This window comes from Bufo gargarizans, chromosome 10, assembly GCF_014858855.1.
Source record: "Bufo gargarizans isolate SCDJY-AF-19 chromosome 10, ASM1485885v1, whole genome shotgun sequence".
Classification (NCBI taxonomy): Eukaryota; Metazoa; Chordata; class Amphibia; order Anura; family Bufonidae; genus Bufo; species Bufo gargarizans.
The window spans coordinates 76187162-76211911 of NC_058089.1; the positions used below are offsets into that span (position 1 = coordinate 76187162).

At 43.2% G+C, this 24750-nt stretch overlaps 1 protein-coding gene across 8 annotated transcripts in view; it reads right to left on the bottom strand.

The window, feature by feature from the left end:
• RASGRP2 (RAS guanyl releasing protein 2) overlaps positions 1 to 24750 on the bottom strand; it is a 304234-nt gene that overhangs the window by 253159 nt on the left and 26325 nt on the right. Inside the window, exons 1-2 of one of the 8 annotated variants that reach the window (XM_044269501.1) lie at positions 23461 to 23538; positions 21628 to 21735 (exon numbers count right to left, since the gene is read on the bottom strand). The exons of 4 other annotated variants lie outside the window; for them this stretch is intronic. In XM_044269501.1, coding sequence (XP_044125436.1) covers positions 21628 to 21735; positions 23461 to 23523 — 171 coding nt within the window. In that variant the 5' untranslated portion in view covers positions 23524 to 23538. Of the gene's footprint in view, positions 1 to 12446; positions 12609 to 21627; positions 21736 to 23460; positions 23539 to 24750 lie in introns of those variants that run through there. 3 more of the 8 variants (XM_044269503.1, XM_044269504.1, XM_044269506.1) reach the window with 3 other exon arrangements.

Consider the following 24750-nt stretch of genomic DNA (forward strand, 5'->3'; position numbering starts at 1 on the left):
GTGTGCACACCCCTCCACGTACTGACTGATGGTTCGGCCCCATTCAACTTCTGGGTCTCTAAATTGTCCACGTGGCCAGAGCTAGCCTTTTATGCCTTGGAGGTGCTGGCCTGCCCGGCAGCCAGCGTTTTGTCTGAACGTGTATTCAGCACGGCAGGGGGCGTCATTACAGACAAACGCAGCCGCCTGTCTACAGCCAATGTGGACAAGCTGACGTTCATAAAAATGAACCAGGCATGGATCCCACAGGACCCGTCCGTCCCTTGTCCAGATTAGACATTAACTACCTCCCCATAACCATATATTATTGGACTCCAGGGCACTTCCTCATTCAATCCTATTTTTATTTTCATTTTACCATTATATTGCAAGGCTACCCAAAGTTGAATGAACCTCTCCTCTGCCTGTGTGCTAGGCCTAAATATATGCCAATGGATTGTTGCAGTGGTGGCTGACGTGAAGCCTCATTCTCTGCTATGACATGCAGACTGATTCTCTGGTGACATGAAGCCAGATTGTCTGTTACGGGACCTCTCTCCTCTGCCTGGGTGCTGGGCCTGAATTTATGACAATGGACTGTTGCAGTGGTGGGTGACGTGAAGCCTGATTCTCTGCTATGACATGCAGACTGATTCTCTGGTGACATGAAGCCAGATCCTCTGTTACGGGACCTCTCTCCTCTGCCTGGGTGCTGGGCCTAAATTTATGAAAATGGACTGTTGCAGTGGTGGGTGACGTGAAGCCTCATTCTCTGCTATGACATGCAGACTGATTCTCTGCTGACATGAAGCCAGATTGTCTGTTACGGGACCTCTCTCCTCTGCCTGTGTGCTAGGCCTAAATATATGCCAATGGATTGTTGCAGTGGTGGCTGACGTGAAGCCTGATTCTCTGCTATGACATGCAGACTGATTCTCTGGTGACATGAAGCCAGATCCTCTGTTACGGGACCTCTCTCCTCTGCCTGGGTGCTGGGCCTAAATTTATGAAAATGGACTGTTGCAGTGGTGGGTGACGTGAAGCCTGATTCTCTGCTATGACATGAAGACTGATTCTCTGCTGACATGAAGCCAGATCCTCTGTTACGGGACCTCTCTCCTCTGCCTGGGTGCTGGGCCTAAATATCTGACAATGGACTGTTGCATTGGTGGCTGACGTGAAGCCTGATTCTCTGCTATGATATGAAGACTGATTCTCTGCTGACATGAAGCCAGATTGTCTGTTACGGGACCTCTCTCCTCTGCCTGTGTGCTAGGCCTAAATATATGCCAATGGATTGTTGCAGTGGTGGCTGACGTGAAGCCTGATTCTCTGCTATGACATGCAGACTGATTCTCTGGTGACATGAAGCCAGATCCTCTGTTACGGGACCTCTCTCCTCTGCCTGGGTGCTGGGCCTAAATTTATGAAAATGGACTGTTGCAGTGGTGGGTGACGTGAAGCCTGATTCTCTGCTATGACATGAAGACTGATTCTCTGCTGACATGAAGCCAGATCCTCTGTTACGGGACCTCTCTCCTCTGCCTGGGTGCTGGGCCTAAATATCTGACAATGGACTGTTGCATTGGTGGCTGACGTGAAGCCTGATTCTCTGCTATGATATGAAGACTGATTCTCTGCTGACATGAAGCCAGATTGTCTGTTACGGGACCTCTCTCCTCTGCCTGTGTGCTAGGCCTAAATATATGCCAATGGATTGTTGCAGTGGTGGCTGACGTGAAGCCTGATTCTCTGCTATGACATGCAGACTGATTCTCTGGTGACATGAAGCCAGATCCTCTGTTACGGGACCTCTCTCCTCTGCCTGGGTGCTGGGCCTAAATTTATGAAAATGGACTGTTGCAGTGGTGGGTGACGTGAAGCCTGATTCTCTGCTATGACATGCAGACTGATTCTCTGGTGACATGAAGCCAGATCCTCTGTTACGGGACCTCTCTCCTCTGCCTGGGTGCTGGGCCTAAATTTATGAAAATGGACTGTTGCAGTGGTGGGTGACGTGAAGCCTCATTCTCTGCTATGACATGCAGACTGATTCTCTGCTGACATGAAGCCAGATTGTCTGTTACGGGACCTCTCTCCTCTGCCTGGGTGCTGGGCCTGAATTTATGACAATGGACTGTTGCAGTGGTGGCTGACGTGAAGCCTGATTCTCTGCTATGATATGAAGACTGATTCTCTGCTGACATGAAGCCAGATTGTCTGTTACGGGACCTCTCTCCTCTGCCTGGGTGCCGGAGCCTAAATATCTGAGAATGGACTGTTCCAGTGGTGGGTAACGGGAAGCCAGATTCTCTGCTATGATATGAAGACTGATTCTCTGCTGACATGAAGCCAGATTGTCTGTTACGGGACCTCTCTCCTCTGCCTGGGTGCTGGGCCTAAATTTATGAAAATGGACTATTACAGTGGTGGGTGACGTGAAGCCTGATTCTCTGCTATGACATGAAGACTGATTCTCTGCTGACATGAAGCCAGATTGTCTGTTACGGGACCTCTCTCCTCTGCCTGGGTGCCGGGGCCTAAATATCTGAGAATGGACTGTTCCAGTGGTGGGTGACGGGAAGCCAGATTCTCTGCTATGGAACCTCTCTCCAATTGATTTTGGTTAATTTTTATTTATTTAATTTTTATTTTAATTAATTTCCCTATCCACATTTGTTTGCAGGGGATTTACCTACATGTTGCTGCCTTTTGCAGCCCTCTAGCCCTTTCCTGGGCTGTTTTACAGCCGTTTTAGTGCCGAAAAGTTCGGGTCCCCATTGACTTCAATGGGGTTCGGGTTCGGGACGAAGTTCGGATCGGGTTCGGATCCCGAACCCGAACATTTCCGGGATGTTCGGCCGAACTTCTCGAACCCGAACATCCAGGTGTTCGCTCAACTCTACCTGCGAGCTTTTATTGGCTGATAATGGTCATGTGACCAAGCTTCTTTTAGCTAATGCATTTTTAGGTAATAACTCAGGAACGGTACGTTCAAGAGAGCTGAGACCTGGTATAAAACCTTCCCGGACACCTGATGTACCTGTGTGCCAAATTTTGTGATTGTAAATGCGACGGTGCGGATTACTTTAGAGGACATACACACACACACATATACTCAGCTTTATACATTAGATTGCTCCTTTTGTCTAGGGAGCAATCATTAGGAGAAATAAAATGGCTGCGATCCTATTAGTACACACAAAACTTGTCCTAATCACACAGCAGGACAAGTTACTTCACGACACTGAGCTAAGGCCTCTTTCACACTTGCGTTGTCCGGATCCGGCGTGTACTCCACTTGCCGGAATTACACGCCGGATCAGGAAAAACGCAAGTGTACTGAAAGCATTTGAAGACGGATCCGTCTTAAAAATGCTTTCAGTGTTACTATGTCAGCCAGGACGCTATTAAAGTCCTGGTTGCCATAGTAGGAGCGAAGGAGCGGTATACTTACAGTCAGCGCGGCTCCCGAGTGACGTCAGAGCGCCCCATGCGCATGGATGACGTGCCATGCGATCACGTCATCCATGCGTTTGGGGCGCCCTGACGTCACTGTGGAGCGCCCCTGGAGCCGCATGGACGGTAAGTATGCTGCTCCCCCGCTCCCCGCTACACTTTACCATGGCTGCCAGGACTTTAGCGTCCCGGCAGTCATGGTAACCATTCAGAAAAAGCTAAACGTCGGATCTGGCAATGCGCCGAAACGACGTTTAGCTTAAGGCCGGATCCGGATCAATGCCTTTCAATGGGCATTGATTCCGGATCCGGCCTTGCGGCAAGTCTTCAGGATTTTACTAGTTACTAGTAAACTGAACTCTAATAACATTGTGAGTCCTTGGTAATTATTTCACTGACAGGCAGACGCTGGTGTGAAAAGCATATTTTCATCTCAGCTGTCAGCTCTGGAAAACAGAACAATAATGACCAGAATCATAGAACATCCGCATGACCATGACACAGAACAGGAAGACATCTTTCATCTATATTCCACATCCTGTGAAGACGCAGTACTAGTGTTCTGTGTCCTAGTTGTTGTACCAATTGCTAACTCTTGCCTCTTAGGCTACATGCACATGACCGTATATGTGTTTTACGGTCCGTAAATTGCGGATCCGCAAAAAAATTTATGACATCTGTATGCCATCCGTCATCTGTTTTTTTGGCGGATCCATTATAACAATGCCTAAAACAAACAAGAATAGGACATGTTCTATTTTTTTTTTGCGGGGCTACGGAACGGACATACTGATGCGGACAGCACACAGTGTGCTGTCCGCATTTTTTGCGGACCCATTGAAATGAATGGGTCCGCATCCTATCCGCAAAAAAAATCACCGAATGTCATCGGCGCAGGCGCACTGAGGGAGTTCTGAGGAGACGAGCCTCCTCATCTCAGAGCGCCTGCGCCGAATGAACAGAGGCGCGCGATTTTTAAAATGCTTACAGGGCCGGCCGGAGGAGGAGATCGCGGCTGGCCCTGTCAATCAACACGACGAGGGGGCGGTTTTTTGCGGCGGCTACCAGCAAGTAGACGCCCTACTTGCTGGTAGAGACCTCATTTACATATTATAAAACTTTGTTTTTTATAAGAAACGTCTGAATGAAAGTGAGTAACACCATTATATTTTCATATATCGCAGTATAAGGAATGTAACTAGCCCCCCCCAAAAAATGACTTTAGTGGGGTGACCGAAGCCCTTTAAGGGATGTATATCACCTCCAAAATTGTTTCAAAGTAAGGCTACTTTCACACTTGCATTGTGAGGATCCGGCAGGCAGGTTCGATTCTGGAGCTGCCTGCCGGATCCGGAAATCCAAAAGCAAACGAATATCATTTGTAGACAGATCCGTCTGACAAATGCAATGAAAATCCGGATCCGTCTCTCCGGTGTCATCTGGGAAAATGGATCCAGTATTTATTTATTTTTTTGCATTTTTAAAGGTCTGCGCATGTGCAGACCGGGAAACCGGATCCATTTTGCCGGAACACTTGGCACCGGATACAGCATTCATACATTTTAATGGAAATTAATGCTGGATCCGGCATTCCGGCAAGTGTTCCAGAATTTTGTCAGGAGAAAATACTGCAGCATGCTGCGATATTTTCTCCAGCCAAATACCGTAAGAGGGACTGAACTGAAGACATCCTGGTGCATACTGAATGGAATGCTTTCCATTCAGAATGCATTAGGATAAAACTGAAGCGATTTTTTTCCGGTATTGAGCCCCTAGGATGGAAATACCAGAAAAGAATAACGCTAGTGTAAAAGTACCCTCAGTGCCGTGAAATATAACCATACTTTTCTTATTTCTCATGATTAGAGGACTGTATTATAATATAAGAAAGGTATATGGATATGTTTCAGGGCACCTATCCTGCAGGGAGTAATTCTTACTTAGAAGACGACTTTAGAAGCAACAGATTTCCTTTAATAGCCTTAGGAACCATAGTATAACAACTACAAATAATCCAATTTCTCTATTATAAGAAAAAAATATATGGCACGCCAAATGTGACAGGTGCTCCATAATATGGTAACCTCTAGTATACAGGAGAAACACCAAAGGACGCAGATAGATCACGGATGCACACTAGATGGTCATCTACGTCCGTGATCCGTGTCAGTTTTTTCCTATCATTTCAAAGGCAAACTTGATTTAGATTTTTTTTTCATTTTTCATGTCCGTGGATCCTCCAAAAATCAAGGAAGACCTACGGAAGAAAGAACGGACACGGATCACGGAACAACGGAAACCGTTTTTGCGGACCGCAAAAAAAAATGTCCGTGTGCATGAGGCCTTAGAGGAAGGGAGGCATCTGCAAATTGCAGGGGGCTGACGTTTTTGCACAGCAGCCAGAGGAAGTGTACCGATAGTATAATACACTATATTTAATACGCAGTATAGTGTATTATAGGAGTAATAAAAAAATTGCATGTCAAACTCCCCTCGTGTGATTAATAAATAGTAAAAAAAAGAATTAAATAAAGTTCAAAAATAAATATATACCCTTTTCCATTGCAAAAGTGCTTTTCAATGAAAAAAAATTGCAAAAATAAAATCCTCTCCACATATTTGCACTATACAATTATGAAGTAATATATCCCGCATGAAAAATGCCATAAATATTCCATGGACAAAAACAGAATAAAAAGTAATCAAAAGTGTTATGTACCTCAATATGGTATCAATGAAAACTACAAAAACAAGTCCTCACACAGCTCTGTAGAATGAAAAATAAAACAATTATGGGTCTTGGGATGCAGCGATGCAAAATATTTTCATTTTATTTTCAAGGTTTTTTTATTGTGCAAAGGTAGTAAAACAAAAAATACATATATATATATATATATATATATATATATGTGTTTTGGTATCACTGTTATTGTACTTACCCAGAGAATAGTTATGTTATTTGTGCCAAAAAATGAACACCACAAAATTTATAATGTAAAAACTCAATGGTGGTATTGCAGATTTTTTTCTTTTAATAAAAGTTAACAAGTAAGTTATGTGTACCCCAAAATAGTGCCACAACAAAAGCTACAACTTGTCCACAAACAACAAGCCCTCCTATAGCTATACTGATGGAAAAATTAAAAATTTGTAGCTCTTGGAATACAGTGATGAAAATATTTTTAGATGCTAATTTACATAAGGGATGTGGTTTTAATTTGGCCAAAGCAAAAGGTTAATTTGGTACTGATAAGGCCTCCTGCACACGAACGTGTGCGCCCTGTTGCCGTTCCGTGGGCATTCTGCATCACGGATGCGGACCCATTCACTTCAATGGGTCTGCAAATCCGGAGATGTGGAATGGTGTGGGATGGAAGCATGGAACGGAACCCTACGGGAGCACTACGGGGTTTCATCCAGTGCTTCCGTTCCGCAAAAAGATAGAACATGTCCTATCTTTTTGCCGAACGGCCGGATCGCGGACCCATTAAAGTGAATGGGTCCGCGATCTGCTGCGGCTGCCCCACGGAGAGTGCTCGTTCATTGAGGCCCGCAATTTGCGGGCGGCAGCACGACCACAGGGCGCACACGTTCGTGTGCAGGAGACCTAATGCTGATTTTTTACCTTGAGGCTGGGTTCACACTTGAGCGTTGCGCAAACGCGCGTTTTACGCGCGTTTTTGACGCGCATTTTTATGCGCGTTCTTGTAATAGTAAACGCGCGTTTGACGCGCGTTTGTGTGATTCACTACAGTGTCCTATGGCCACAAACGCCCCAAAAGTCGCTCATGTACTTTTTGGAGCGTCGGGCGTTTTACAGCGCGATCGTACGCGCTGTAAAACGCCCAAGTGTGAACCATTCCCATAGGGAATCATTGGTTTCTCCTTGTTGAGCGTTTTACAGCGCGTAGGAACGCGCTGTAAAACGCTCAGGTGTGAACCCAGCCTAAACCCTTCCACCTGTATGCACTTCCACAGCTGATCGGTGGGGGTCCTGATAGGTCATCAGTAAAAAAATGTTGGGAAACCCTTTTAAAATTATATTTACCTCAAACTAAAAGTATATAAGCAAAATAAACTATGCTTAGATATAATTGCAACTGTAAGGCCTCCTGCTCACAAACTTTTTTTTTTCCATTTCGGTTCCGTTTTTTTTGCGTTCCATATACGGACCCTATACACAACCATTCATTTCAATGGATCCGTAAAAAAAACGCAAGGTAATCCATATGCCTTCCGTTTCCTTATTTCTGTTTTTCCGTTCCGTTCAAAGATAGAACATGTTCTATTATTGTCCGCATAATGGACAAGGATAGTACTGTTTTATCAGGGGCCACATGGAGCACTGTCACCTGAAGGCATCCATAAAAATATACCAATTTCTAAACTACAGAATCAGGGTAATAAATATTGGGTTTTGTTTGGCTGTTAACCCTTGCTTTATTACTGAAAAAATAGATTAAAATGGAAAATCTGACCAAAAAATGAAATTTGGAAATTTCATCTCCATTTTCCTTTAATTCTTGTGGAACACCTAGAGGGTTAAAAAAATTAGTAAAATCAGTTTTAAAGACGTTGTGGGGTGTAGTTTCTAAAATGGGGCCATTTTTGGGTGGTTTCTATTATGTAAGTCTCACAAAGTGACTTCAGACCTGAACTGGACCTTAAAAATTGGGTCTTGGAAATTTTCTTTAAAATTTTAAGATTTGCTTCTTAACTTATAAGTCCCCTTTCACAAGAGCAAGTTTTCCGCTCGGGTACCATGCGTGATGTGAACGCATAGCACCCGCACTGAGGCTGGGTTCACACTTGAGCGTTTTACAGCGCGTTCCTACGCGCTGTAAAACGCTCAACAAGGAGAAACCAATGATTCCCTATGGGAATGGTTCACACTTGGGCGTTTTACAGCGCGTACGATCGCGCTGTAAAACGCCCGACGCTCCAAAAAGTACATGAGCGACTTTTGGGGCGTTTGTGGCCATAGGACACTGTAGTGAATCACACAAACGCGCGTCAAACGCGCGTTTACTATTACAAAAACGCGCATAAAAATGCGCGTCAAAAACGCGCGTAAAACGCGCGTTTGCGCAACGCTCAAGTGTGAACCCAGCCTGAATCCTGACCCATTCATTTTAATGTGTGTGTGTACATGAGCGTTTTTTCACGCATCAGTTCTGGTTTGTGTGAAAAACGCAGCATGTTCTATATTTAGCGTTTTTCACGCAGCCCTGGCTCCATGGCCCCTGGGGCTTCAGTGAAAAATGCATTGTATCCGCAAGCAAGTCCGGATGCAGTGCGTTTTTCACTGATGGCTGCGAAGAGATGTTGTTTGTAAACCTTCAGTTTTTTATCATGCGTTTGAAAAACCCATCAAAACACGGATTGGCTCCAGATGCGTTCAGGGTGCGTTCAGGGTGCGTTCAGGGTGCGTTCAGTGAAACTCACACCATTTTGCAAGCAAGTCCAGTCAGTTTTGTCTGCGATTGCGTTCAGTTGTTCAGTTTTTTCCGCGTGGGTGCAATACCCACGCGGAAAAAACTGAACAACTGAACGCAATCGCAGACAAAACTGACTGGACTTGCTTGCAAAATGGTGTGAGTTTCACCGAACGCACCCTGAACGCATCTGGAGCCAATCCGTCACGCTCGTGTGAAAGAGGCCTAAGCCATGAAATAGGCATATGGAAAATGTAAAGTAATACTGCTACTTAATCCCTTACATTTGGAAGTAAGATACTGAAACATCTACACAATTAAAGGATGTTAGTACTACAATCACACAGATCTGCCACAGAAAGCGAAAAGCTATGAAAATTCATAGCAGCTTTAATTATGTAAAGGAACACATGGCACCATTTTTCAGTCTCAAGTAGCTGCCAATCTGTACATGATTTTGCCAACTTTCAGGAAACATTTCTTCAAGAGTAATTGTTTCCAAGAACAACTCCTGAGGTGCATCTGAGGCAAAATAGAGCAACAAGATGTCGCCCTGCACTTGTTTCTGACCTATACTTACAATATGCACTTGTTGCACCTCAGGCCAAGTTCAGCATGGCTGCTTGTCAACTGTTTGCCTGGGGTGGTGGGGGCAGGCCGCAGTATCAATTTGACAATGGGCGTGAAGAGGCACAACTGCACACTTGTAAAGACACCTGTCTGATTGCCAGCGAATATCATGTATGGGTCCTTTTCAAGTGAACCAGACCCATGCAGGACACCTGTTGGATGTCACACAGCTGTCTTGGCAGTTGCCCCACCCAGCGCACTTTTGCATCTCTCCACACCTGATGTCAGTGAGCCAACAAATACACGCAAACTGGGGCCATTTATGAAGACGGTCATTTTTTGGCAGTCTTTCTTGTACCTTTTATGTCAGTGTTGCTGCTGGAAGGTGCACCTAATCTATGATGGGGCGTGCACCTCATCATAATTTAGACACATCTTTGGTAGCCCTTGCACCTGCCGGAAAACCTACGCCAGTCCCTGGCTGGGGTGGTTTTGTGCCAATTTTACAGCTTTCTCCTGGTTTTTCCTGGCGTAAAAGCACTCTTTGGTGCTGAATGCAGCATAACAACATTGTGACAAATATTATCGCGTGGGCATTTAAAGAGTTGCAAAAAAGGGTCCGCTCCAAAAAGAGGTGTAAAACTGTTTGTAAATTACCACCATTATTTTTTTTTTCACGGCTCTTACAAACCGGTCCCTGGGATCTCAATGGGGATGTTAGATGTTTGGGGATACACAGTTTGTGCTCCATGGACATTGTTGCACAAAGAAACACATACAACTACACCGTTGCAGTGAGATGTCAGGGACTACATTTCTTCTGTATGTGCTTCAAGTTATATCATGCTTTCATGTTTTTATACTATTTTATGTGGTATATGAATGGTACATATGGGTGACTAAGGCCTCTTTCACACTTGCGTTGTCCGGATCCGGCGTGTACTCCACTTGCCGGAATTACACGCCGGATCCGGAAAAACGCAAGTGTACTGAAATTACACGCCGGATCCGTCTTTAAAATGTTTTCAGTGTTACTATGGCAGCCAGGACGCTTTTAGGCTAGGTCTACACGACGACATTTGTTGCGCGACAAAAAGTCGCGCGACAGATAGGGCGCAACAGTTGTCGCGCAACATTTTGTTGCACCAATGTCGCGCGACAATTTTTATAATGGCAGTCTATGGTGTCGCACTGCAACGTGCGACATGTTGCGACTGCGACGAGACAGTCGCAGAAAAATCCATCTTGAATGGATTTTCTGAGACTGTCGCGTCGCAGTCGCAGCATGTCGCACGTTGCAGTGCGACACCATAGACTGCCATTATAAAAATTGTCGCGCGACATTGGTGCAACAAAATGTCGCGCGACAAATGTCGTCGTGTAGACCTAGCCTTAAAGTCCTGGTTGCCATAGTAGGAGTGGGGAGTGGGGGAGCGGTATACTTACAGTCCGCGCGGCTCCCGGGGCACTCCAGAATGACGTCAGAGTGCCCCATGCGCATGGATGACGTGCCATGCGATCCATGCGCTTGGGGCGCCCTGACATCACTCTGGAGCGCCCCGGGAGCCGCATGGACGGTAAGTATGCTGCTCCCCCGCTACACTTTACCATTGCTGCCAGGACTTTAGCGTCCTGGCAGCCATGGTAACCATTCAGAAAAAGCTAAACGTCGGATCCGGCAATGCGCCGAAACAATGTTTAGCTTAAGGCCGGATCCGGATCAATGCCTTTCAATGGGCATTAATTCCGAATCCGGCCTTGCGTCAAGTCTTCAGGATTTTTGGCCGGAGCAAAAAGCGCAGCTTGCTGCGGTATTTTCTCCGGCCAAAAAACGTTCCGTTCCGGAACTGAAGACATCCTGATGCATCCTGAACGGATTTCACTCCATTCAGAATGCATTAGGATAAAACTGTTCAGGATTCTTCCGGCATAGAGCCCCGACGACGGAACTCTATGCCGGAAGACAAGAACGCAGATGTGAAAGAGCCCTAACAAATACGGTATTACTCTACAGATTCAAGTATCTTGGAGAGAGGTATCTAAATATTGATGTTATGCACCAGTGATTACCTACCTCCTCCCATGGTGCCCACAGGTGTCCTGGGTGTATTAGGATAACAGTGGTTCTGGGATATACTATCAAGTGCATATAAATTACAAAAGACTTTAGAAAACAGCAATCAGTACATTCGGTACAATCCATTTTCCGGTACTGCTTCTGTTACTTCTACATTTACTGCCAAGCAGCAATCCTTCACTTCAATACGTTTTTTTTCTAGTGTAGCAAATTGTATATTTCAAGCCCCAACAAAACCAACTGTTTCACTACCAGATCAGTTATTCTATTGGCTGTTCCAATAAAATATGTTATTGTATGTTGAGGATAAAGGAGTTGTCAAATTAATAAATGTCCCCGGGTCTAGATATTGCTGTTGGATGCTTGTCGTGATGCCAGCTACTGTTCTCCTGATTCAGTCTCAGAATGTCCGCCTAATGTGTCCAGAGGTGATCAGAAGAGGCCATTGCTAATGCACCATTTCTTATTGATTGACACAGGAACACTTTTTAAATTATTCTAATTAAAATTTTTATGATTTCTGTGATCTGACTGTAAATTAAAGGGGTATTATAAAACTGGCCTTTCTTCTAAACTGTGGCAGTGCGAGAGATGGGTATTAACCAAACAATCTTTCTTCCACAGTGTAGAAGAAAGGCCCATTTGTATAAATAGTTTATATTTAATACTGTAAATTAATTTTAATGTGTGGTACAACCCCTATAAACATTCCTAATGGTGCATTTTGGATAAATACTCATACCTAAACAGTATCCACTCTGATAAGCTGCTGGCACTACTTGTAAATAGGTGAATATGGTAAAAGCTGTCCAGTGTGAAGGCAGCCAGCACACATGTTCATGCTAGGAGTAATAAACATCAAAATGTACAATAAAAAATGCAAATCAACTTAATCTCATCCCTTTTGTAGAGACCAGATCACTCACTCGTGCTTTGGTAATTACTGATCACATGCCATGAACCCTTGGACACGAGCACTAGAAACACTTGGACGTTAGCCTAAGGGCTCATGCACACGAATGTATTTTCTTTCCGTGTCCGTTCAGTTTTTTTTTTTGCAGACCGTATGCGGAACCACTCGCCTCAATGGATCTGCAAAAACAACAGAAATTACTCAGTTTGCATTCTGTTTCTGTATGTCCACTTGGCCGTTCCGAAAAAAGTAGTGCATGTCCGGTCTGTGGCTCCATTCAAGTCAATGGGTCAGCAAAAAATACGGAACGCACACGGAACACATCCGTATTTTGCGGATCCATCCCACTTTGCCCATGTGTTTACTGTTTGCAAACATTACAGTAATGATAAACTTCCTGTTTCCGTTTGCCATCCGCAAAAAAATGAATCACATAAGGAGACCATATGGATATGTTTTGTGGCATAACGGAAAGGATGGGGCCACAAAACAGAAAAAAAATAATACAACGGTTGTGTGCATGAGCCCTAACACTGGAGATAGATACATGCAATAATAGGGCAAGTATTTAAAGAGTGCCTAGCATTTATTTTTTAATTTCATAAAAATAAAAAAAGCATCCAACACCTAAACATATCACATTGTAATATTGGTCAGAGGGCCTTGTGTGACAACTGGAGCCAACACCTAATCCAACATATAAAGAACTCTATTCTTTTAAACTGTACAATGCTTTTCACATACAATCTGAAGTCCGATAAAAAGCCACAGATACCTCAAACTGCAGATTTTACAATAATATATTTTAGTAGAGATAGTGTGGTCTAATTTAGTGTTTATTATCTATTATCTTACTCATTGATTAGAAATATACTGTTCTGTGTAAGGTTGGTGTTACCACCCAAAAGGTTTGGACAAGTGCCAGGGCCCGCTGGAGGGGAGAGGGCCCACTGCTATGTTTGTCCTATATCGTTTCTTTTACACAGTACAAAGGCAGAAATAAAAAGGACACTGGACTGTAGTCTTATGTCATGTATGGATCCTCCTCTGACAGTGTTCAAGACATGTTTTATTATTTTTCAGCTTCTCTAATAATTGTATGATGTAGTATATTATGATCTTAACGGCATTAGTAGCATATACAGTTATATCTCTATATGGCACTACAGTATAGGTGGCAAAAAGCTGAAAAGTAAAAGTCTCATTCAGTAAAGTTAGTGAAACACAATATCACAAAAACAATTAAAATAAATGCATTTAGTTACTTTTGGCACAAAGTAAGCCAACCAACGAGGGCTGTAAAATTAGACACGTGTTTACAGATGCCCCAAATCCATCATACAACTCCAATGAAAATATCAGTGACCATCATGCAATAAAGCACTTGCCCGATGGAGCATCCAATAATGCAGGGTCATTCAAAAGGGATGGCGCAAAAGTAAAGGCTTTAGATAGAGAAAACAAATTCTGCTCCTGAAAAATGCTATGAGCAACAAAGTCTGTTTTTTTTTTTTTTGGACAGTTTTCACGAATCTGCCCCTTTGAGTTAGGTTTAAGATGGCGACATTGCAGCAAGAAAAACCTTTTCGCGTGTTGGAATTTGCAAGAACAGGGTTTGTTGTGACATTTTCCTGTACCACTTCTGTTACTTCTAAATTTACTGCCAAGCAGCAATCCTTCACTTCAATACGTTTTTTCTCTAGTGTAGCAAATTGTATATTTCAAGCCTCAACAATACGAACTGTATCACTACCAGATAAATAATTCATGCAGATATACATATGTGTGTTTTCTTGAAATCCGGGTTAGGCTGCTTTCACATCTGCGCTTTTCCATTTCCATTCTTCTGCTCAATTATAGGAGGAGAAGAACAAAAATAACGGAAGTGCCGGATTCAACACTTAACTGATAGGAATGGAGCCTATGGACCCCTTTGACTGTAATGGGATCCATTAGGTTTCCTTTCAGGAGAAGGTTTTTGTAGCGGAGACAAACGCTCTGCCCACCACAATCACCAGATCTAACATCTTCTTTCTGTGGGTCTACATCAAGAACTCTGTGTATCTGCCCCCCAGCCACAGGATCTGAATAATGTATCACTGAAAAAGTGGACTCCATATCCGAGGATATGCTGGCAAGTATCTGGACAGAACTGGACAACTGTCTAGACAACTACTGTGTCACCAAAGGAGCTGACATTGAACATTTCTAGTGGATAGAGAGCGTGTCTTTTTATGAAGATGAATTTGGTCTCACTGTCATGAATACCAAGGCTATAATTTTGCACCTTTCTTTTTGAATCGTCCTGATAATTAGACAATAATTACCTGCAGAGCGCTCTACTAACCGCTTTGGAGTAGTAGGCTAAAGGCATGGCTGCGGCTTTCATTCTGTGTCTCAGGCACATTGATGCTAATGAGGATGCTCGTGGTTTGTAATTCAGCCCCATTAGTGTGTTTTATCAGAACCTGACCTTCTGAACAGTTTGTGACTCAACTTTGAATGCGTTATGCCCTTGGATCTTCTTCTATTGGCACCTTCTTTGTAGCTGATTATCAGCATCTACCAGGACCATGTATGTCCTTCTGTTATCTGATTTTGATAATTCTGTTGTCAGCCCAGACCATTTGACTATCTATCCAGCCCCACTACCAGAAGCTGCTGCCTGTTCTTTTTACCTGTTTACTAAAAACATATTCAAGTTATAGTTATATAATGGACATGGACATAAAGTCCAGACTTTTAGCTTTCATTAGATTTTTTAGCTTTCATTAAAATTAGATAAAGGGTTTAGGAGTTTCAGCTCCTTTACATGTGGTGCCCTGTTTTTAAAGGGACCAAAAGTAATTGGACAATTGACTCAAAGACGGTTTAATAGGTAGGTGTGGGCAATTTATTAATTATTTCATTCTCAATTAAGCACATAAAAGGTCTGGAGTTGATTTGAGGTGTGGTGCGGAGTTGATTTGAGGTGTGGTGCTTGCATTTTAAAGATTTTGCTGAGAAGTAAACATCCGGTCAAAGGAGCTTTCCATGCATAGTACATATATGTACTGGAAAAATACACAGACAGGGGACACTGGAGAACATGTTGTACCGCAGAAGAGCTACTAGATGAAGCAAATAAAGGTGTTTTACCAGTTAAATGTTGACTGCTTGGATCTGGGTCCAGACATTGTATGTTAAGTCTAGTTTCAACTTAGACCATTGTATGTTGAAAATATTGTATTATGAGGCTATTGTATCTTGAGGGATGACTGAATAGGTATAACATCCTCTGGTTTAATGAACTATTTTTTTCCTGATGCCCTCTTATCATATATCAGTTATTCCAAATCATTCCAATTTGGAAACCAATTTTTAAAGCTTAATTGAAATAACTATATACGATATATTGTTCTGTCTGTAAAAGTAAATATGCCTATAAAGTGGTTTACACCTATGTTGTTACTTCTGGAAATTGAAAATAATAAATTTTCTAGGAGGTAACTTTCAATCATTTTGCTTGTATTGTTTAGGGTTTAAATCCCATAACCTGCTATATGTAATAAGGGCTCATTCGGATACAGATGATCAGGCCAATTACCAGGAACAAACAATCGTACTTAATATCAATCATGATAAATGCCCTGTGTAAATGTCCCTTCGCCTGACATGTGGGGAAGTCTGACCATTTATATGGTACGAAAAAAATATAATGTGTTGGCAGCACATCGCTCTGTGTAGATTTGCTGCCGACATACAATAAAACTGTATGGACATTAATCGCTCGTCCCCATACAGTACTAAACATTGCAGATAAGTGGGCATAAATTGGGAATGGTTTGTTCCTGATTGTTTTCCCTGTGAATAAGCCCATGTCAATAGACCCTTAGTTTAGGCATTTCACAAGATAGAAACCGCACTGCTCCTCAATAGGGAGACCTTCAATAATGCACCAATTCACAGTTTCAGTGCTTCACTGGGTGACAGACGGGAAAGAAACTGGTTTTTAATATTTGTTACGCTTATGATTCTTTTAAAGCGAACCTTTCACCAGGATTTCACTTAATAAACTATTACCAGTACCTTATAGATTATCCTCATTGTGTTTCAGTGCATTCTTGTGCCGCTTTCCTTGGATGGATATTCATGAAAAAAACGACTTATAAAGTCCTCGTCTCCGGCTCCTGAAGTCACGCTAGGAGTCAAGGGGGTAGCCCTTCCCTCACTCTGGGCTGTAACTCCCCTGCCCTAACCCCGCCTCTAAGTAGTGTAACTGACACCCGGCTCAGTCGCCGGGACCGCGCTTGTACAGGCGACGCATGCGCCGTCGGACTCGAGCGAGATCCTGTAACTGAATCGCGCATGCGCCGTCCCCGATGCCTGCCTGTCTTCTCTTCCTCACGCGCGATTCAGTTACAGGATCGCGCTTGAGTCCGACGGCGCATGCGCCGCCTGTACAAGCACGGTCCTGGCGACTGAGCCGGGTGTCAGTTACACTACTTAGAGGCGGGATTAGGGCAGGGGAGTTACAGCCCGGAGTGAGGGAAGGGCTACCCCCTTGACTCCTAGCGTGACTTCAGGAGCTGGAGACGAGGACTTTATAAGTCGTTTTTTTCATGAATATCCATCCAAGGAAAGCGGCACAAGAATGCACTGAAACACAATGAGGATAATCTATAAGGTACTGGTAATAGTTTATTAAGTGAAATCCTGGTGAAAGGTTCGCTTTAATCCTGTGAGTATAATAAAAAGCTGATAAAGAACGTGCTTTGCGGTGCTTCACTATTGTTTTGCTCCTTTTGTCCTAACATTTATAGGAGAGACGAGGTTTTTAGGAGAAATGAGCAATATTGGATTGTGCAGCACTAAAACAGTGAATTGGTGCATTATTGAAGGTCTGCATTTGCTGGAATGGTCGAAAGAGTACCTATTGAGGAGCAGCGCAGTTTCTATGTTCTGAAGTGAAACTTGGTCCCACCACACCCGTGACCTGCAGCGCTCAAAGTAGGATTGACAATTTGGAACTGGTCATTTGTGTTGCCTCAGTTCAGGCATGACCATATAGGTGAACCAATGTAAATCTTTACTATTTGAGACATAAATCATTACTTGTGTAGTAAAGAAATTCAGGCGGAGTTAATAGAAGAAATTAAATGAAACTTGCAACAAAAATTATCTACACTTGGGCAACATTCAGTTTAATGAAGACTTGCAGTAAATTAATGACCAAGTAGTATTCGTATTTGGTACATTTTTGTGCAACTACATGAGACCCCAAGCCATTCAACTAATATTTATCAGCAGTTCACAATCCACAGTAAATGCTGTTGTGTTCATATCAGTATTATGGGCTGTAGACACACCATAAATTGCTTATAATTTTGACTTTGCCAGGATTGTCTCTTACAGTTAGGTATAGTCCTTGCAAATTCTGGACTATCGGCAACTAAGTAAGCAGGCTGCTTAGACATCATCCAGGTTTTATACTGCAAAAAGTAATTACTAAAAAACAATAAAGTTCAACAAGTTAAAACTACCATGTTCAACAAGTCAAGGGCTTTCTTACATTTCTATTCCAAATATTAGCTATTTTGATTCATGATAGCTATGACTACCCTCCCCCATCATTTCCTTAGCACAAACATACTTCCCCCAAAGGAACTGTCCAGGTGAAAATGATGTCTGCAAATCTTCCTCTTTTAGTGTAAAATTATTACAATTACATTGGTCCGTAAAATATATATTCCTGTATGGTGTTTACTGTTATAAAATGGCTCATATTGGTCCATGAAAGAACCTATAACATTACAAAGACCAAAATGGCGGCATAGGCATATGTCTCAGCAAATTTACAATAAAGTCACCCACAGAAAGCGCAAAACAGGGCCACTCAACAAAGTCAGTTATTGGGCCGTATAACAGTGGAAACCAAAGCCCAGCCACCATAACAGCTCCAAATGCTTCATAATAAAACCATCCACAGTGTCCTCACAACAGCACATACACCCAATACAAAGACAAACATAACACCTTATAGCAAAGCTAGAAAAGGTTCAGAGGAGGGCAACTAAAGTAATAACTGGAATGGGGGGACTACAGTACTCTGAAAGATTGTCAAAATTAGGGTTATTCATTTTAGAAAAAAGACGACTGAGGGGAGAGCTCTCTGGTGGTCCAGACCGTAGGAGCGTGCATAGGCTAGCATCCTGTCCTGGCCACCTCATATCTGTGCTGCAACAACTGGAAATGAGCATTGTATAAGGCCAGGTATAGATCATACCAGTGTATGACTGTATTGTGGCGGCAGCAGGGAGCGCACGGCGTCATAGCAACCAGTGACGCCGTGCGCTCCAGCTCTCAGGAGGGATCCAGGCCGCGGTTCCACGGCCCGCACACGGCCGTGAAACACGGCCGTGTGCATGGGGCCTAATGCGGTGGAAAAATGAATCAAGCAAAGGAGGCAATATGGACTATTACATACATTAGTAAGTGCCTTGTATTAACATTGTCTACATGATAGATGGCATTTGATTAAGTGAGACAATCCACTTAAAGTGACTCTGCAGTTCAATAGAAAAATCTTCATATTAACTAGAGAAACAAACAGAACTCTTATATGGCAATCTCATTTCCATCTTTTCCTCTGCAGATTCATAGATTCCTGGGCTCCTCTTCTGTCCTCCAAGATTGCTGCACCACTTCTCAGACTACCTGATGCACATTGTGTTTTTGGTAGTTTAAGACACTTCCCGCTGCACTTGGATTGACCATCGCTGCACAAATGAGCAAGGATGGACAATCGAAGAGCAGAGCCGGTCAAACAGGAAAAGGCTTGGACTACCAATGCAAAGTGTGCATCAAGTAGTCTGAGAAATGATGTGGCCATCTTGGCTGATGGGAAAGAAGCCCAGGAATTGGCGGATCTGATTCCCCAGTTAATGCAATTTTTTTTGTAAACCAGAATGTTGTTTTAATTATACATATCTCTGCTGCTCTTCTTCTCCAATAAAAGGAAGTTATAAGTGAGCAGCCAGTCAGTTTCTTTACTTCCTGAGCCAGAAATGACCCCAGCAGTAGCAATGTATATAGCCTGTGGCTGTATTTGACAGCACGGGACGCAGATAGACATATGAAGTTTTCAACAAGATTCAGGTCTCGAGAACATCAGGGGAAGTTAGTGGCATCACTGGTTTTATCATCCAGGAACTGCCTACAGACTCTGACCACATGAAACTGGGCAATGTCTTTTATCAGTAAGAAACCAGTGCACCACTGTAAGGTTTGACTAGTTAGGGTACTGCTGGCTATCACATGGAGATTTGATCCTGCAATGATAGAACTACCCAGACCATCACTGACCCCCCACCAAACCAGTCATTCTGAATGATATTGTAGGCAGCAATGGCAAATTACAACAGGAGCATTTTAGTCAGCCGCCCAGGGCCCAAAGCTTCTGGGGGGAACATGGTTGCCTAAGACACCTATCAATACTCCTGAGCAAACAAGGCCTGATGTCTGTAAAGCCTTAGAGCAGTACATATAGTTGTGATGCAATGACATCACTGTGACTGCCTGGACAGGACTAAGGCAGCGCGATGATGTCATTGCATCTGCCTGCCTCAAGATGCATGGGGTGCAATGATTTCATCATGACCTCCCATTCTGGGATCAGGCGGCAGTCCAGAAAAGGCCTGTAGCCTGCATCTAAGATGGCAGAAGTGAGGTATTTTAATTTTATTTTGTCACTACTACTGGGGCAATAGGAACTACTGGGACGATAAGAACTACTGGGTATAACTCCTTGGGGTACTATAGAGAGTATTAATAATACTATGATCACTGGGGCAGTGTATGGGGGCTTGATTACTACTTGTAGAATTTTGGGGGGCTTTATCATTACTGGGGCACTATGGGTGCATTATTGGGGGTAGTGGAGGTGGCATTATGAGTAGCACGCACAATATGAAGGGTACTACTACTAATGGAGGCACTATGGCAGAGAATTATTACTTTTGGAAGCACTGTTACTCTGGGGGGGGCAGTATAGTAATTGGGGCATGGGGGAGCACAGCAGGTACTGTATTGGGGGTGACAGCATGATAACACCAAGAGGGGGAGAATGATGGAAAAGTGAAGAAATTAAGATGTCTGTGTGACAAACTCTGCAGAGACAAGACACAGCTAAAAATATGTCTTCATGGTGGTTTGCTCCCTATGGAGAAGATGAAAAAAGAGACCATCTACATTTGTGGAGAAATCACTTGATGTAACAGGTATGTTGTGCTGTATTCCGAAGTATGTGTGATAGAGAGTGCTAATGTAATGTTCATCTAAATATGTGGTTAGCGCTAGGGCTGAGGGGGTATACTGTGCATGAGGCCTAAGCTTGAGGAACAGCCCTGAGCATAGCATTCAACACAGTGTTTCCAGACTCTTTTACATTTGTCACATATGCTTAGCTGAAACCTTCTGGAGCTGTAAGGTGCTAGACTGTAAGCACAGGTCCCACTACAGGACATTGGGCCATCATGCTACCCTAAAAAGAAGTTTGTTTCTAATCGTTTGGTCAAAATATACAACCAGAGATCATTTTGCTAGCAGTGCTCCTCCTGTTCCTCCTTGCACAAAGGAGCAGATAATGGTCATGGTGCTGGGTTGACGACCTTCTATAGTCTTGTTCAGCTCTCCTTATATAACTCTCCGTGTCCTGGTATGACCTCCATGCTCTTGAGACTGTGCTGAGAAACATAGAAACCCATGTGATAGCATGTAAGGATGTGCCATCTTGAAGGAGCAGCACTACCTGCAAATCTGGAATGTACGGCAGGTACCATCTCATGATATCAGTAGTGACAAGGACACTAGCAAACTAGAGACAAATCAGTCAGGAAAGATAAGGAGGGAGTGATTGCATGTGGCCACCACATGCAAAATCTTTCCTTTTTCACGGGTGTCTTGCTGCTCCCTCTCCAATGCTCCTGTTGTCACTTTCTTTTGCACCAAAATTGAAATTGATTCAAGATTGCTTATGCTGGATCCATTGATATCCCTGAGGTTTAAGTGATTTAGGGTTATACTTTGATGTTTCAGTCTTCCACTTCTTATTGAGCAGTGTATATATATGTGTGTGTGTTTTCTCTGCACAATTTAAGAACAGTAACCTGTTGTTTAGACCTGGAAAGGCTATTTGCATTTACAACTTCACTCACATTCATTATGAATGACTGGGCTGCTGCCAGGCCAGAAGACGTTAATAAAGACATTTCACCTTTGTGTCGACCCCATGTTCCCACATTGTTAGTATACTGCCTCTGAGTCTGTGAAATAGACACAAAATTAATACTTTTAGGCACAATTGAAGATGTGTTTCTATTATCCTTTGTACAAATGCAGATTTAATTTAACACTGCCTTTCTCACTTTTAAACATACTGTAGTTAAAGGGGTTCTCCAAGATTTACATATTGATGACCTATCCTCAGGGCAGATCATCAATATGAGCTTGGCGAGGGACTGAATATCGGCAGCACTGCCAATCAGCTGTTTTAGTCCTGTTATTTGGGACTATTGTCATAGCTGCTTTAGGTATGTTCTCTAATAGTGGAAGCCACTTAAAGGGGTTTTCTAAGAGTTTTTGGATAGGTCATCGGTATATGATCAGTGGGGGGGTCTAACACCCAGCACCCCAGCCAATCAGCTGTTTGAGAAGGTAGTGGCCCTGGCATTAGCGATGTGGCCTTCTTGACGCTTACTAAGCACACCGCAGTACATTTGATAGCCGATGTGCTTGGTATCGCAGCTCAGCCCCATTAACTTGAATGTAAATTGAATGAGACTGAGATGCGCCTAGGCGACGTGACCCATAAACCTGATATAGGAAGAGGCCTAACACTAATGGAGCACCACAGCCTCTTTATACAGATGATGCAACCCCCGGGAGCCCTGCCTATATTTAGGATAGGCTATATAATATGTAATTCCTAGAAAATCCCTTTAAAGGGCTATGGACATCTTTAAACCTATTTTTATTGCATTGCATACATTTGTCTTCTGAAGCTTCCATGTATAAACATTATAACGGAAGATGCTCAATCCCATTCTGAGCTAAATCAGAAACCATTCCCAAAGCTTAGTCTACCTTCCAGAAGGCTAATTCGTATATCCATCTATCTACACAGTATATATATATATATTTGAGCTTAGATTAGGGGCTGGGAGAAGACAGCTGACAGATTCAGCTCAGAATATACATGCACGCTACAGAAGCTAAAGAGAAAATATGTTTTATTTGTAGAAGCATATGCAATGCAATAAAAAACTTGGTTCAAATGTCTCCATAGATGGTAAAACTTGCAGATTCGTTTTATATTCAGTTTAATCATAATCAATTATTTAAACAAGGTTTATGAAGATACAGAAATACCCTATTTTTTCCTATTAAACTGCATTTACAAACACTTTAACGGGCATCTGTCAGCAAATTTGTACTTATGAAACTGGCTGACCTGTTGTATGTGTGCTTGGCCCCATGTTCATATCTGCCCGCATTGCTGAGAAAAATGTTTTAATACATACAAATGCACATCCAGGAACAATGGGGGCATTGTCTTTACGCCTAGGGCCTCCACTTTATCTGCAACTGCTGCAACCTCTCCATTTTGATTGATAGGGCCAGGCGTGATGACAGTTTTACTGCCTGGCCCTGTCAATCAAAGTGCAGAGGGGCAGCAGTTGCAGAGAGAGCTGAGACTCTAGGAGGAGTAACATCAACGACCCCTTCGCTCCTAGAGGCTCATTTGCATATATTAAGACTTCATTTTTCTCAGTAGAGCGGGCACATATGAACATGGGACCAATCCAGATACCTTCAGCTGCCAAGTGCACATGTAACAGGTCAGCCAGTTTCATAGGCACAAATCTGCTGACAGATGCCATTTAAAAGACTAGCAAGTACTAATGTACTCAAAAGAGACAAATAGCAAAAAAAATGAGTGGCCCACTCTTTGCACAAATTTAGCGCACCAGAGGACTCCATCCATCTACCTTGTGGCTTCCCTTCCCACTCTGAGTAGTGTCTAAGAAGGGGCGTCCAACCTTCTTGCTCATACTCTTCTTTCTTTATTTTAATGTAAAGCCTGTGCAGAGGGAGAGCAATGTGGATTTTCCCTGTTGGGAGAAGACAGGGGACTATATAAAGTGCTATGCACCATAAATCCCCAGAATAGTACATTGTAATGCATGTAAATTGTGTTTTAAAACATTCACAGGCAATAAAAAATAGATTTTAATCCCTCTTTGCAGTGGAAAATATCTGCTTCTACTTTTAAGCTAGTGAATCTGGCTAATCACATTTTCCTGCATTCCAAATGCTTTTGTCCTGTCCTAACAAGGGACATTTCGTATCAACTCACTAAGAGTGCCCAGTATTTGTTGGTAAATGTTTCCCTAAAATGTACTGAAAAGCATAGCCAACTCTGCTACTCAATACAACCATATGCCAAGGGAGTAAATGGCAGAATTATGCATAGAACTGGGTTTAAGAAAGATCTAAATCCATCATAAATCCATATAAATGTGGTATCACTGTAATTGTATTGACCCACAGAATGAGGTACCGTATTTTTCATCGTAAAAGACGACTTTCTAACACTAGAAATTATTTTCAAAAGTCGGGGGTCGTCTTATAAGCCGGGTATAAGGTATAAACTCAAATCCGATGGTATATTCTAACCCCCGGCATTCCCATGGTGATGGAGACGCTTGCCCGGGGGGTTAGAATATACCATCGGATCTGAGTTTTCACGATCTCAGTGAGATCGTGAAAACTCAGATCCAATGGTATATTCTTACTCCCAGGCGTTCACATGGTGACCGGGACGCTTGCCTGTCCCTCCCTCCCCCCTGTGTTGCCGCACCCCAAATCCTGGATCCCAGCGCAGCCCCTCTCTTAATTTATTCACTGTAGGGCTGCTACAGCTTCACAGCACAGCGATGTATCAGCCACTCACCGCAGAATAATATCTAAAGAGTATTCCTTAACCGGCAGTAGCTTGAACTTTAAATCAGCGCTATGATCTTTATTACCTTACAATGAAGCTCCGGTAACAGGTAGATGAAGGTGGCGGAGCAGGAGCGTTACGTGAGTGACATTACGCCGCCACCCGCTCTGCCTGTTACCGGAGTTTCATTATAAGGTAATAAAGATCATAGCGCTGGAAATACTTGACACTGGAAATACTTCTCCCCCCCCCCCCCCCCTTAAAAATAAGCCTTCTAATGGCTATGTTAACAGCAAAGTAAAATAGTTATGGAAGGTGGAAAGAATTAACGAAA